We start from the raw sequence: 15,756 nt of genomic DNA, 5'->3' as shown, positions 1-15,756 counted from the left end.
AGCATATGCAATTCTCTCAATAGAAGTACAGATCAATCTCTCTTCCAGTAGCTGATCCTGGGAAATTCTTTCGGCACAATGGGAAAAGCTAGCTGCATATATCACCTGCAACGCCAGCTTTTCAAATTCCAATCAGATCATGACTACATCCTACAGTCCTCACACACAAACTGAGCACTCTGGCATCAACGTGACTAATACCCATATCACAGCCCCAAAATAATACAAATGATGTTACGTAATTACAGGACTGCCACATACGGTGACCACAAGCCCTTCAGCATAAGGATACTTCAATGTGGGGACATCCCATACTTTATCTTCCAGAGGGCGTGATAGGACAGGGTATGGTATTGGAGTTCAAGAAGGGATTGGACAATTTTCTGAAGGAAAAGGGGATAGAAGGGTATAGACAGAGGGTTACTATACAGGTCCTGGACCTGATGGGCCGCTGCGTGAACGGACTGCTGGGCATGATGGACCTCCGGTCTGACCCAGCAGAGGAACGGCTTATGTTCTTAGGTCAGAGGTAGGCAATTCCGGTCCTCGAGAGCCGGAGCCAGGTCAGGTTTTCAGGATCTCCACCATGAATATGTATGAGATAGATTTGCATGAACTGCCTCCTTGAGATGCAAATCTATCTCATGCATATTTATTGTGGATATTCTGAAAACCTGACCTGGCTCCAGCTCTCGAGGACCGGAATTGCTTACCCCTGCCCTAGGTGGAGGAATTTGCACTCAAAGTTCTATACCTTTTTCTCCATGATTTCCTTGTGATTTTCCTAGGATTCTTCCCTGCGATTTCTGCCTTTTTGACTTGCTATTGTGTTAAGTTTCTAGCTGCCAGAAGTCAGCCATCCACTGACCTTGACGTTAAGTGTGTCTTTCAGCCAGATATCTTACAGAAATTTTAGCTCCTACGTAGCCCGGTGCTCTCCTGAAACCCTGAGAAGCTTTTGCTACGGAATTCTAAAACCCACGGCATTAGAAATATAAAAGGCTCTGTAACCTTAAAACACAAAAAACTAAATTATATTCTAAAAGCTGGTAACAGAAAGGTGTAATACTACTTAAGAGGATATCTTAAAAGTCTATAAAGGTCAAAACCAGGAGACTCCGTCCACTACGTTAAAAATAATGAGCCACAGCAAAGTAGAAATGTAGCTGCAGGGTAATTAGCTTGGCCAAATGTATTGACCTCCTCATCTTGTCTAGGAAAACTCGTTTACAGCAAAATGTAACAGCCACAAGTACATTGTGAATAATATTATACACAGCAATAGGAAGGAATCCTCTATAATAAAACCCAAAGCGCGCATGCGCACTTAGGACGGCGTGTTCCCTGCGACCGTGGTCTCTGAGTCCGTGCTGAATTCCATTTTCGAACACAGAAGCAGAGAACACTCCAGCGACTCCCCCCTCCCACCCTCACTCACCGCCAGATAAACCACTGCCGCCGCTGATTCAGAATGGGGGGGCACAGGCACCCCCGCCGGCATCTACTCCCCCTCCTCCCTCTCGCCTGCTCACCCACCCACAGCGTTTAACTTCTTAGAAAAGCACTGCGCAGTGCTGCCGCTGGACTCGCCGCCTTCTCTCTACTGTGGCCCGCCCTCTGGCAACTTCCTGTTTCCGCTAGGGCTGGCCGCAGTGGACAGAAGACACCAAGGCTAGCAACAGCGCGACGCAGTGCTTTTCTTTGAAGTTAAACACGGTAGGGCTACTGCAGGACAGGGGGAGCAGGCAAGGAAAGGGTGGGTGCACAGGGAAGTGGGGGAATGTTGCTGCTGCACAGGAAAGGGGGGTAATGCTGCTGCTGCTGCACAGGGAAGGGGGAATGCTGCTGCTGCTACACAGGGAAGGGGGAATGCTGCTGCTGCTGCACAGGGAAGGGGGAATGCTGCTGCTGCTGCACAGGGAAGGGGGGGAATGCTGCTGCTGCTGCACAGGGAAGGGGGGGATGAAATGCTGCTGCTACACAGGGAAGGAGGGGGAGAGAGAAACGGGGCCAGGGAGTAATCTTGGTTTGCTTTGGGAGGGGGAGACAGAAGGGGGCCATGGAGAGAGACAGAAAGACAGGCAGGCAGTGCACTTGAAAGACAGACACACAGCGGGCAGGGAGAGAGGCAGAAAGAAAGACAGACAGACAAAGTGGGCCAGGGAGAGAGACAAGACAGAAAGACAGCAGGAGGGAGAGAAATAGAAAGAAAGGAAGAAAGAGACAGGGGCAGGGAGAGATACAGAAAGAAAGAAAGACAGACAGACATATATTCTAGTCCATAATAATAATCCAGCCAATCAAAAAGAATGTGGATGTGATGTCACAAGGGAGCAGATTCCAAGGAGCAAACACAGAGGGAACATGGGACTAAGCTGCCAAGAGCGGGGGAGGGGGAGGGAAATAATGTCAAAAGAGACTGTGTCTGATTTCAAGAAAGCCTGGGATAGTCAGTGGGATCTCAGAGCCAGGAAGAGATAATGATTACTGCAGATGGGCAGACTGGGTGGGCCATTTGGCCTTTATCTATCATCATGTTTCTAAAATGAGCATCTACTGTGTATCTGCTGCTAAATGAATAGGATATGGGAAGACACTCCCTTTCGGGGGTTTTAATGTCTAGGATTACACAGAATAAAACTTGTGCACATTTTACTGAACTGAACTGCTGCTAATGACATTAATTTCTCAGGGTTCAGGATTCCTAAACAAATCCAGTAAAAGACCAGTTTGGGTAACAGTCAGCACGGTGCTTCCAGAGGGTTTATTCGGCTCAAATACAATACCATTCCAGGTCAGGTCAGCGGTTCCCCGAGCTTAGCACTTAATATGCTTTCAAAAGAACATAAGAATAGCCTCACTGGGTCAGACTAATAGTCCATCAAGCCCAGTAGCCCATTCTCACGGTGGCCAATCCAGGTCCCTAGTACCTGGCCAAAACCCAAGGAGTAGCAACATTCCATGCTACCGATCCAGGGAAAGCAGTGGCTTCCCCCGCGTCTTTCTCAATAACAAGACTATGGACTTTTCTTCCAGGAACTTGTCCAAACCTTTCTTAAAACCAGCTAAAAACACAACAATCTAATCCAAAAGTTATTTTATTCACGATACAGTGGCGCTCTGTGGGCACCAAATAAACCTGGTCTCTTCTTCTCCCCTTCAGAGCCTCTCAGAGAACTCATAAGATCCACAGGTGGCTGCAGAACAGTTGATAACAAACCCAGGACTGCAGCCAAAATAACTAATTCAGCTGCAAGCCAACTCCTTCGTCTGGAGAGATGCGTGATTAAGTCTCTTTCCTGGAAATGAACTATAAGAAAGAGATTTACTTTTGGGAATCTGCTGGGTCCTCGGGTCAAGAGCCGGCCACTATCAAAGAGAGGATGCTGGGGGTGATGGACCTTGGTCTGACCCAGTATCATCTTATGCTCCTGTGGTTCCCATCACAGTGAACCAGTTCTGTTTTAAGGCCTGTATTCACTAAGCTCACCTTTGTTGGGCGATCCGTAGCCAAGTCTTGCCGGGCGACCGATTCACTACGAGTGCTCATGCAAATTAATGTGATCGGAGGGATGCCCCACAGCGACTTCACGGATCGCTGCAGAACGATCCAGACGCAGGCGCAGACCGCACAAGCGAGGTAAAAAAAAAAAGGAGGGGGTGGCTACAGTTTTGAGTGGACATTAATGGAACAGAACATGCTTTTAACCCGGGGGTTAAAACCACGGGCTCGCACTGCATGGACAGGGCGGCAGAGAGGAGAGCCGGCAGAGAGCAGGAGAGTCGGCAGCGACTGGTCCTCGGCAGTCGTTTCTTTTTGGATCGGCCAGCCCAATCGGCGTTCCTTCTTCTGTTTAGTGAATCGCTGCCTTCCTACTTTGCATGCCATGTCACCTCATTTGCATGGGTGGGAGGTTGATCGGCCAGGAGGTTAGTGAATCGGGTCGGGGTACGCTCGCAAACTGGTCGGGACACGATCAGTGAGTTTAGTGAATCTATCCCGAAGTGTTCCTTAACAAGTGCACAGTTGGCCCCACAACTGTGGAACACTTTACCACAGTACATTAGAGAAGAAAAGCACATAAGTTCATTCAAAAAAACATTAAAAACCTATCTTTTTAAAGATGCGTTTAATATTTAACATTGAGGCCTACCACGTGAAACTTCAATTCTTATTCTGTTACCCTTCCTCTTGTTTTTCCCTTTTTTTTGTTCTCTCTCTTTAACTAAAAAAATTTTTGTAACTTCTCCCCGCTATCCCCACGCTGCATGTTTGTCCCAGATTAAAAGAGGTGTATTATCATGTTAGTTTTCCACAACCTATGTTTTTATATAGCTGTACATCGCTTAGTTAATTGAATAAGCGATTTATCAAATATTAATAAAACTTGAAACCTGTAGGGCAGTGTTTTTCAACCGCTGTTCCGCGGCACACTAGTGTGCCGCGAGATGTTGCCTGGTGTGCCGCAGGGCCGCCATCAGGGCAGTACTACCAGTCCTGCATTCAGGGGCCCGGAGCTGACAGGGGGCCCGAGGCAGGGGCGCCAGTAGCTCGCCAAGGCAAAGTGAGTCGATCACCCAGGACTCACTTTGTCTTGGCGATCTAATCTATCGAGCCGATAAGTCTTCTTCTCCCCGACATCAATTCTGCAGTCGGAGAGGAAGTTCGGGCCAGCCAATCGCTGCCTGGCTGGGCGGAACTTCCTCTCCGATTGCAAAATTGACGTCAGGGAGAGCAGGCGTCGGCTTTGGGGCCTGTTATCCATTGGTGGGTCCTGTTCCCCGATGGCAGTGGCAGTGGCTTGGGGAACGGCAGGGAGAAAGAAAAAAAGGGGGCAGGCAGGGAAACAGAAGGAAAGAAGAGAAACAGAAAAAAAGAAAGAAAGGTCAGGGAGAGAGGAAGAAAAAGTTGGGGGAGGGAATGAGGTGTGGAGGAGAGAAAGCATACAGGCTGATAGAAGGGAAGAAAGATTGGATGCACAGTCAGAAGAAGAAAGTGCAACCAGAAATCACCAGACAAGGTAGGAAAAATGATTTTATTTTAAATTTAGCAAAGTGGAGGCAGTATTACCACAGTTTTCAAAGGAATTTGCCCAAATAACTTAATAGTTAACTGGGTAAATTCCCAGAGATGAAAACTTCCCTTCACTTACTATGCACAGTTCTGAATTTATATCTGCTGTCTATATTTTACAATATGGTCACCTTTTACTAAACCGCACTAGTGGTTTTTAGCGCAGGGAGCCTATGAGCGTCAAGAGCAGCGCTGGGCATTCAGCGCAGCTCCCTGCGCTAAAAACTGCTATTGTGGTTTAATAAAAAGGATGGAGGGTATATTTGTCTATTTTTGTATGCTATAAAAACCAAATACAGAGAGAGACTGAGAGCTGTTGACGAAGAGCTACGTGTGTGTCTTTCTTCGATTCCAGCCAGAATATCAGCTTTGTGTTCAGCCAAACAGGCCCAGGTTTCGCACTGAATAAAGTATTTTATAATTTTTCACTATTCTGTTTACTTAATATTTCATAATAAAGTAATTATAAAATACTTTCTTTGTGTTTATTTGATTCCTATTCAAGATAATTACTTTATATATAGTCAATATAGGCACAAAATTAAATTTTTTAACATTTTCTAATGGTGGTGTGCCTCGTGATTTTTTTTCATGAAACAAGCGTGCCTTTGCCCAAAAAAGGTTGAAAAACACTGAGATAGATGAATGTATTTATTTATTCATGAAAAAAGATATTTGTTAAAGAACACAAAAGCAGAGGGAAGACCAAGAACTTTCCTGCACACCAATGTAGACTCCAAAGCAATCTTTTATTGGAAATGCACCGACAGATAAAAAGACTCAACATGGGGCCGTGTTTCAGTGGATAACCAACCGCCTGCTTCAGAAGTCACAAGTACTCTGTCCGATGTGTTATGTTAAAAAGATGTCAGAAAGCAGAGTCTGCATCCCAATAGCAGCCAGTTTACTGAAGAGAAAGGGAAGAAAAACAAACTGTCAGTCTCACAGACTGACAGTTTGTTTACCTTGCATCGGCTTTCCTGCGCTTCTGCAGCACTGGTTGTGAGACCAACGGTTTGACTTTCTTATGGTTTTCCTGCGCTTCTGCAGCACTGGCTGCGAGACTGACGGTTTGGTTTTATTTGCATCTGTTTTCCTGCGCTTTTGCAGCACTGGTTGCAAGACCAATGGTTTGCACTTTTGCAGCACTGGTTGTGAGACCAAATGTTTTGTTTTTCTTGCATCAGTTTTCACACACTTTTCCAACACTGGCTGCAAGACTGACAGTTTGGTGTTCTTGCATCAATTTTCCTGCCCTTCTGCAGCACTGGCTGCGAGACCAAATGTTTTGTTTTTCTTGCATTAGTTTTTCCACACTTTTGCAACACTGGCTGCAAGACTGACAGTTTTTCTTGCATCGGTTTTCCTGTACTTTTTCAGCACTGGCTGCAAGACTGACAGTTTGGTGTTCTTGCATCAATTTTCCTGCGCTTCTGCAGCACTGGCTGTGAGACTGACAATTTGGTTTTATTTGCATCTGTTTCTCTGCGCTTTTGCAGCACTGGTTGCAAGACCAACGGTTTGATTTTCTTATGGTTTTCCTGCGCTTCTGCAGCACTGGCTGCGAGACTGACGGTTTGGTTTTATTTGCATCTGTTTCCCTGCGCTTTTGCAGCACTGGTTGCAAGACCAACGGTTTGATTTTCTTATGGTTTTCCTGCGCTTCTGCAGCACTGGCTGCGAGACTGATGGTTTGGTTTTATTTGCATCTGTTTTCCTGCGCTTCTGCAACACTGGCTGCAAGACCAAATGTTTTGTTTTTCTTGCATCAGTTTTTTACACACTTTTCCAACACTGGCTGCAAGACTGACAGTTTGGTGTTCTTGCTTCAATTTTCCTGCCCTTCTGCAGCACTGGCTGTGAGACTGACAGTTTGGTTTTATTTGCATCTGTTTCCCTGTGCTTTTGCAGCACTGGTTGCAAGACCAACGGTTTGATTTTCTTATGGTTTTCCTGCGCTTCTGCAGCACTGGCTGCGAGACTGACGGTTTGGTTTTATTTGCATCTGTTTTCCTGTGCTTTTGCAGCACTGGTTGTGAGACCAACAGTTTGATTTTCTTATGGTTTTCCTGCGCTTCTGCAGCACTGGCTTCGAGACTGAGAGTTTGGTTTTATTTGCATCTGTTTTCCTGTGCTTTTGCAGCACTGGTTGTGAGACCAACAGTTTGATTTTCTTATGGTTTTCCTGCGCTTCTGCAGCACTGGCTGCGAGACTGAGAGTTTGGTTTTATTTGCATCTGTTTCCCCACGCTTTTGCAGCACTGGTTGCGAGACCAACGGTTTGATTTTCTTATGGTTTTCCTGCGCTTTTGCAGCACTGGCTGCGAGACTGACGGTTTGGTTTTATTCACATCTGTTTTCCTGCGCTTTTGCAGCACTGGTTGTGAGACCATCGGTTTGATTTTATTATGGATTTCCTGCGCTTCTGCAGCACTGGCTGCAAGACCAAATGTTTTGTTTTTCTTGCATCAGTTTTCCCACACTTTTGCAACACTGGCTGCAAGACTGACAGTTTTTCTTGCATCGGTTTTCCTGTACTTTTTCAGCACTGGCTGCAAGACTAACAGTTTGGTGGCCTTGCATCAATTTTCCTGCGCTTCTGCAGCACTGGCTGCGAGACTGACAGTTTGGTTTTATTTGCATGTTTCCCTGCACTTTTGCAGCACTGGTTGCGAGACCAACGGTTTTGTTTTCTTATAGTTTTCCTGCGCTTCTGCAGCACTGGTTGTGAGACCAACGGTTTGCACTTTTGCAGTACTGGTTGCGAGACTGACAGTTTGGTTTTCTTGCATCAATTTTCCTGAGCTTCTGCAGTTCTGGCTGTGAGACAGTTTGTTTTTCTTACGGTTTCCCTGAACTTTTGCAGCATTGGTTAAAAGACTGATAGTTTGTTTTTCTTGCATCAGTTTCCCTGCGCTTTTGCAGCACTGGCTGTGAGACCAATGGTTTGCACTTTTGTAGCACTGGTTGCAAGACCAACAGTTTGGCTTTCTTATGGTTTTCCTGCTCTTTTGCAGCACTGGCTGTGAGACTGATGGTTTGTTTTGCTTGCATCGGTTTTCCTGCACTTTTGCAGCACTGATTGCAAGACCAACAGTTTTCACTTTTGCAGCACTGGTTGCAAGACCAATGGTTTGCACTTTTGCAGCACTGTTGCAAGAACAATGGTTTGCACTTTTGCAGCACTGGTTGCGAGACCAATAGTTTGCATTTTTGCAGCACTGGTTGCAAAACTGACAATTTGGTTTTCTTGCATCAATTTTCCTGCATTTCTGCAGCACTGGCTGCAAGACCAAATGTTTTGTTTTTCTTTCATCAGTTTTCCCACACTTTTGCAACACTGGCTGCAAGACTGACAGTTTTTCTTGCATCGGTTTTCCTGTACTTTTTCAGCACTGGCTGCAAGACTGACAGTTTGTTTTTCTTGCATTGGTTTTCCTTGCATTTTTGCCGCACTGGCTGTGAGACCAACGGTTTGCACTTTTGCAGCACTGCTTGTAAGACCAATAGTTTGCACTTTTACAGCACTGGCTGCAAGACACTTTTTCTTGCATCAGTTTTCCCGCACTTTTTCAGCAGTGGCTGCAAGACTGACAGTTTGGTTTTCTTGCATTGGTTTTCCCGCACTTTTGCAGCACTGGCTGTGAGACTGATAGTTTGGTCTTCTTGCTTTTCTCTTTAGTACACTGCAGATGCAGACTTCTTGACATTTTTTGACATAATAATACTGTACATCCGACAGAGTAATCTAGAATGCTCTTCCGGAGGTTGTTATAGGGGGAAACACCCTCCAGGGATTCAAGACAAAGTTAGACAAGTTCCTGCTGAACCAGAACGTACGCAGGTAAGGCTAGACTCAGTTAGGGCGCTGGTCTTTGACCTAAGGGCTGCCATGTGAGCGGACTGATGGGCATGATGGACCACTGGTCTGACCCAGCAGCGGCAATTCTTAAGTTCTTATCCACCGAAACGCAGTCCCATATCATGTCTTTATATATGTCAGTGCTTTGCAAATAAAAGAGTGCTTTATATTCTAGATGTGTGTGCAAGAAACTTCTTGGTCCACCCCTACTTCTGGGTGTTCTTTGGCTTTTCTCGTGCAAAAGATATTTGTTAAGTCATCCCCCCCTTAGCCAAAAATACAAGGCACTCTAATGAAAGCCTATCATTATCAACAAGTCCGTATTCAAGACTGCAGGAAAAACCCTAAGCCAGCGCTTCCCAAACTGTACGTCCCAGCAAACTCCCAGGGGAGCTGCGGCGTATTTTAAGATCCCCCTGCAAAATTGCAGCTGGCTGGCGGAGCTGCCCAGGCCCCGCCAGCTGAAGCGGTCGGCTGCATGCTTCGGTCACCGACCCCAGCGCTCCCGCGTGCGTTCAGTTCATGTTGAGCAGGGCGCCAACATCTGAAGTTGCTGCCGATTCGATTCGTACGCAGGCCTTGGGCATCCCCGCCAGCAAAGACAGGACTCAACGCCATGGGGGAGGGGGGGGGGACTTGAGGGGAAATACGTAACCTAGGGGTGCCATGAACCGAGAAAGTGCGAGAACCGCTGCCCTAAGCAACAGAAATCCTAAATAATGACAGGCTGACAGCATGTCAGGCTTCTGAATGTGGGTTATATTTCACAGCTTGCATCTTAGTGCGGTAATTAATTTCAAAGGCCCTTTCTACACAGGCAGCAGTGTTCAATATTTGCATATATGCGCCCACAAGCCTTTACAGAAGTAACTTTTCCCCAACCGAGTGGGGGGTGTTCTCATAGGTGGCTTTGCGGACGGGTTGTATTTACATACCTGCTTTTGAAAATGACATGCGTATGGTACAAAGCCTAACCCAGATAATTTGTACATGCGCAGGGCAGGTGGAGTAATCTAGCATAAACCCCTTGGGCAGGAGGTCTGCATAATTCCTTTTTGAAAGCCGACACTACACTCAGTCTCTGCTACAAAATTAACCCCCCCCCCACCCCCACCAATGCTTTTATATGCCAGTTAAGTGTTTGATATGGAATTCTGGAAGCACTTTTGCTAAGATTTTTGGACCGTTACTGATTTTCGTGATGTCTACTTTCACCTTTTGTCTATAAGTATGATTTAGCCGAGTCGTTATTAGAGGTGGGTTTTTCCACCGCATCCTGTTTTTATAGACTGATTTAACGGCCGTGGTGTCTCCGTACACTAACCAAACACTCGCACGGTATCAGTCACAGGCTTTTCTCCACGGCGTGTCTGGACGTGTATTTCCAGTTTCTGTAATGGAGAAGTAGCCTTAAGGTTAGAGCAGGGAGCAGAGAGCCAGGGTTCAAAGCCCCACTGTGGCCCCTTGCGAACATGGAAACGTCACTTAAACCTCTGTTACCTCAGGAACAAGCTTAGACTGTGAACCCTTTGGGGACAAGGAACTATCCAACGTACCCGACCTCGATACTGAAAAAAATATGAGCCACATTCAAAATCCAGCTTCTCCATGCGGCAAGGCAAGATCTGATCATCTTGGTACGGCAGCACCTTAAAACGTGTCGATTAAGCCAGAAAACCTCTGCCAAGTTCTTCAAGAAGGGATTCGGAGGTTGTGCCAGATCCCACGGCTTCAATTCGGGGAACTAGAGCAGTGGTTCCCAACCCCGTCCTGGAGGACCCCCAGGCCAGTCAGGTTTTCAGGATAACCCTAACGAATATGCATGAAGCAGATTTGCATGCCTGGCACCTCCATTACATGCAGATCTCTCTCATGCATATTCATTAGGGCTATCCTGAAAACCCGACTGGCCTGGGGGATCCTCCAGGATTGGGTTTGGAACCACTGAACTAGAGGACATGAATCGAGGTAGACCAGGGGTCTCAAAGTCCTTCCTCGAGGGCCGCAATCCAGTCGGGTTTTCAGGATTTCCCCAATGAATATGCATGAGATCTATGTGCATGCACTGCTTTCAATGCATACTCATTGGGGAAATCCTGAAAACCCGACTGGATTGCGGCCCTCAAGGAGGGACTTTGAGATCCCTGAGACTTAGGAGTAACATGAACACTTTTCCAAGAAGAGGATGGTGGATGCCTGGAATAACCTCTGGGGGAGGTGGTGGGGATTCACAAATGTATGGGATCCCAAACCTGGTCCCGAAGGCAGCTAGAATCCTCGCAATGAATATCCAGAAAACCTGGGGGTGCCTCCAGGAGCAGGTTTGGAAACCTCTGGAATAAGCCCAAAGGATCCTTAAAGAGAAAGAGGATGGAATAGAAGCAAAATTTAACTGACTCTCTCACTTTAAATAGGTCTAGAGAGGAGTAACCTGAATGATCCATACTGTCTTTTATCTGCTGTGATTTACTATGCAATTTGCATCTTCAAACAAAAGTAGAAAAGGCCTTTTTTTCTCACTATGTACATGAGCATTTGAATTTGCCCCAAAACAAAAACCCACCCCCTCCCCCAAACAGAATGATATTTGCCTTGTATTTCCAGCCTTTCCAAGTAAAAGAAAAGCAGAGGATACCCGATTTGCCTGCCACCCTAAAACGTCTAAAGCAGTGATCTTTAAGGCCCTTAAATCAATGGCAGCTCTTCAGACCCACTGAATTTTTTTTCTTTTGACTGATGTTAATAGAGAAACCTATTGTTATCCACTTACCCTGCAGCTACTGTGCAGTGGGATTTTAGGGGGTTTTTTTGCACTGCGATGGCCTCTCCTAGCAAAAATTTTGCCCTTTGCCCTTCCAGGACCAGTTCAGATCCTCAGCAGAGCCAAGGACGCAGAACTGGCCTGGCAGGTCATGAGGCTGTGTGCCCCCATTCACACCGGGGCACGATCATAGCCAGATCCAGCCTCCTGGTCCACCCTGCAACTTTTCTCAGGGGGGGGGGAGGGGAACAGGACAAGGATGGGCACATGCCATTGGGCTGGTACTTCAGATCCAAGAGGACCTACCTCCCTTGGCGCCTTGCCCTCCTGAGCCCTGTTCTGGCTATGGCTATGGAGGGGGATGGAGGGATCTCAAAGTCCCTCCTTGAGGGCTGCAATCCAGTCGGGTTTTCAGGATTTCCCCAATGAATAGGCATGAGATCTATGTACCCGCACTGCTTTCAATGCATATTCACTGGGGAAATCCTGAAAACCCGAATGGATTGTGGCCCTCGAGGAGGGAACTTGAGACCCCTGAACATAAGAATAGCCTTTCTGGGTCAGACCAATGTCCATCAAGTCCAGTAGCCCGTTCTCAAGCTGGCCAATCCAGGTCCCTAATACCTGGCCAAAACCCAAGGAGTATCAACATTCCATACAGAATCCCAAAAAATAGCAAGATTCCGGAATCTCTAAGAGTAACAAGATTCTAGAACAGGGGTGGGCAACTCCGGTCCTCAAGGGCCGCAATCCAGTCGGGTTTTCAGGATTTCCCCAATGAATCTGCATTGAAAGCAGTGCATGCATATAGATCTCATGCAGATTCATTGGGGAAATCCTGAAAACCCGACTGGATTGCGGCCCTCGAGGAGGGACTTTGCGACCCCTGAACATAAGAATAGCCTTACTGGGTCAGACCAGTAGCCCGTTCTCACGCTGGCCAGTCCAGGTCCCTAATGCCTGCCAAAACCCAAGGAGTAGCAACATTCCATACAGAATCCCAAAAAATAGCAAGATTCCGGAATCTCTAAGAGTAACAAGATTCTAGAACAGGGGTGGGCAACTCCAGTCCTCGAGGGCCGCAATCCAGTCGGGTTTTCAGGATTTCCCCAATGAATATGCATGAGATCTATGTGCAGGCACTGCTTTCAATGCATATTCACTGGGGAAATCCTGAAAACCCGAGAGGGACTTTGAGATCCCTGCTGTATACCTAAGGCTCATGAAGATGTTGGACTATGGAGGGGGGCGAGAGAAGGAAAATGCTGCATGTGAGGAGAGATGCAGGGGGGGGGAAGAGGGACTGAGGAATTTGGGACAGAAGCGGGGGAGGGGAGAAGCTGCACACTGGCTGTGGGAGTGAAAGCCTGCTGAGCTGATGCCACTCACCCGTGTCCTGGCGGAACTGGTGCATGGACTGCAGGTCGATGACGTAGGGCACCAGCTGCAGGTCCACCTGGCCCAGCACCACGCTGCCCCGGGCATCCTCCTTCAGCACGTTCTCGATGTGGTGGCACACGGTGGCCGAGTAAGGTCGCCAGCGGCCGTGCTCGTTGAGCCACTCCCACACCACCACGCGGGCCAGGTTCTGCGGGGGGAAGCCCAGGCCGCCGGCCGACATCAGAGCCGGTCGCGACATGTCGGCTGGGCGCGATCCTCGGGCATCTGCCCCCCTCCCCGGCCCCTCGCTCTTTGGCCGACACGCTCTCCCCCTCCCCCGCGATCCGCTCGTCCCGACGATCAGAAATCAAATGGCCAGAACGGCCGAAACGAAACGACACGCTTCTCTTTCGTGCCGATCCCTTCTCGCCCCTCCCTCTTTCGTTTCTGGCTCCTCCCCCTTTGCTGATTTTTCGGGGTTGGTTTTTGGAGATCGGGGGAAGCCGCCTTGTTTTCAGATTTACTGTGACACGGGGTGGGGTGGGGGTCGCTAAAACATCCAGCCCCCCCCCTGCACAGCCAGAGCAGAATTCCTGCAGAGCTAGTCGACCCCCCCCCATCCAAAGCCCACTTGATATGCAACGCCAGTGCTGAGCTCGCCTGCTGGACGTTTCATTAAAAGGGGTTTATAGCGCTTCCCCCCCCCCCCCGCACGCTGTTTATTGCAGACAGCGGAAAGATTGCTGCTCTTCCCCCCCCCCCCCATCCAGCTGCGGAGGGGGAGGGCATGGGGCTCTCACATCCCTGCGGACAAGCAGGACTGGTCGCCCCTGGTTTCGGTGGCCCTTTTGTCAGAAGCTCTCGGGGGAGGGGACACCTCCTCCCCCCCCAGCCACACTGATATCTCCCTGCAGAGCAACCACAGCCCAGCTCCTCTGCCCTTCCTCCACCAGAGGAAGCGATTGCATTTCTACATCTCTTTATATCCAAAGGGGGGGGGGCATCCCTTCCTTTCAGCTGGCATTTCACCAGGAACCCCCCCCCCCCAAGAAACAAAACACACACTCCTTTTTTCAGTCCCACACTCCTTTAGGAAGTGCATTTGTTTTAGGGTGCCATGTTTCCCCCTTTCTCCTCTCTCTCTCTCTCTCTTTTTTGTTTTTCCCTCCCTGGGTCTTTCTTCTATTCTCTGGCTTTTGCTGCTTTTAATTTTGCCTCTTTTCTCTCCCTTCTCTCTGTTCGTGGTCGCCAGGGCTGGGTTTCGAGGTCTCATTTCTGTTCACACACCCTGGGTGCACTTTCATCTCATGGAAACGATCTAACCCCCCCCCCAAAAAAAAAAAAAAAAAACAACAAAAAACCATGGAAGTGTTGGCGCTGCCATTGGGGTTCGATGTGGGAACCTCCCCCTCCCCCCACAATTACAAAGGAAAGTGCGATTTTTCTGTTCCTCCCCCACCCCCTAACAGCAGTGCCAACACTTCTAAGTAAAGTAGGAGGTTCCCCTCCACCCCCCCCCTCTGATGTAAGTGGGGGCTCCCCCACCCCCTAACAGCAACGCCAACACTTCTAAGTAAAGTAGGGGTTCCCCTCCACACCCCCCTCTGATGTAAGTGGGGGCTCCCCCACCCCCTAACAGCAACGCCAACACTTCTAAGTAAAGTAGGAGGTTCCCCTCCACCCCCCCCCTCTGATGTAAGTGGGGGCTCCCCCACCCCCTAACAGCAACGCCAACACTTCTAAGTAAAGTAGGGGGTTCCCCTCCACACACCCCCTCTGATGTAAGTGGGGGCTCCCCACCCCCTAACAGCAACGCCAACACTTCTAAGTAAAGTAGGGGGTTCCCCTCCACACACCCCCTCTGATGTAAGTGGGGGCTCCCCACCCCCTAACAGCAACGCCAACACTTCTAAGTAAAGTAGGAGGTTCCCCTCCACCCCCCCCTCTGATGTAAGTGGGGGCTCCCCCACCCCCTAACAGCAACGCCAACACTTCTAAGTAAAGTAGGGGGTTCCCCTCCACACACCCCCTCTGATGTAAGTGGGGGCTCCCCCACCCCCTAACAGCAGTGCCAACACTTCTAAGTAAAGTAGGGGGGTTCCCCTCCACACACACCCTCTGATGTAAGTGGGGGCTCCCCCACCCCCTAAAAGAAACGCCAACACTTCTAAGTAAAGTGGGGGGAGTTCCCCCACACACCCTCCGAGCGCTTTAAATTTAACTTTTAATCCAGCGCGCTGGCGCCTGCGTGCATTTTTCTGTGCTCATTTGTCCGCGTGCTTTAGTCCCGTCACCAGACTGATCACACCTTTTTCGTCACTGGGCTCAATAAACTTTCAGATGGACACTCTTACGTTACAAAACCGCGAAACCGTTTTTTTAGCGCAGGCCGGTGCGCTGAAGGCGCTGCTCCCAACGCTCATAGGAACGCTATGAGTGTCGAGAGCAGCGCAGAGCATTCAGCGTGCCGGCCTGCGCCAGAAAAACCCCCACGATTTCGCAGTTTTATTAAAATGGCGAGGGAGGTGTTAATTTTCAATACTCGTCTTTAAAGAGGAAAACGACTAGGGAAGTCTCTTTCCGACATGGAACTATGCTTCGCCGTAGCTTTCTCCAGCGGCAAACTAAGGTGACTATCCTTAAGAAAGCTACGGCGAAACATAGGGCTCCTTTTACGAA

At 48.5% G+C, this 15,756-nt stretch overlaps 1 protein-coding gene across 1 annotated transcript in view; it reads right to left on the bottom strand.

The window, feature by feature from the left end:
• Window positions 1–13,448, bottom strand: part of DTX1 (deltex E3 ubiquitin ligase 1) — a 136,313-nt gene extending 122,865 nt beyond the window's left edge. Inside the window, exon 1 of the mRNA XM_033956790.1 lies at window positions 13,087–13,448. Coding sequence (XP_033812681.1) covers window positions 13,087–13,336 — 250 coding nt within the window. The 5' untranslated portion in view covers window positions 13,337–13,448. The remainder of the gene's footprint in view (window positions 1–13,086) is intronic.
• Window positions 13,449–15,756: the final 2,308 nt, after the last annotated feature.

This window comes from Geotrypetes seraphini, chromosome 8 (assembly GCF_902459505.1).
Source record: "Geotrypetes seraphini chromosome 8, aGeoSer1.1, whole genome shotgun sequence".
In the NCBI taxonomy this organism is placed as follows: Eukaryota; Metazoa; Chordata; class Amphibia; order Gymnophiona; family Dermophiidae; genus Geotrypetes; species Geotrypetes seraphini.
Note: the sequence above shows the minus strand (reverse complement) of the source record. Positions and strands in the feature narration are given on the sequence as shown.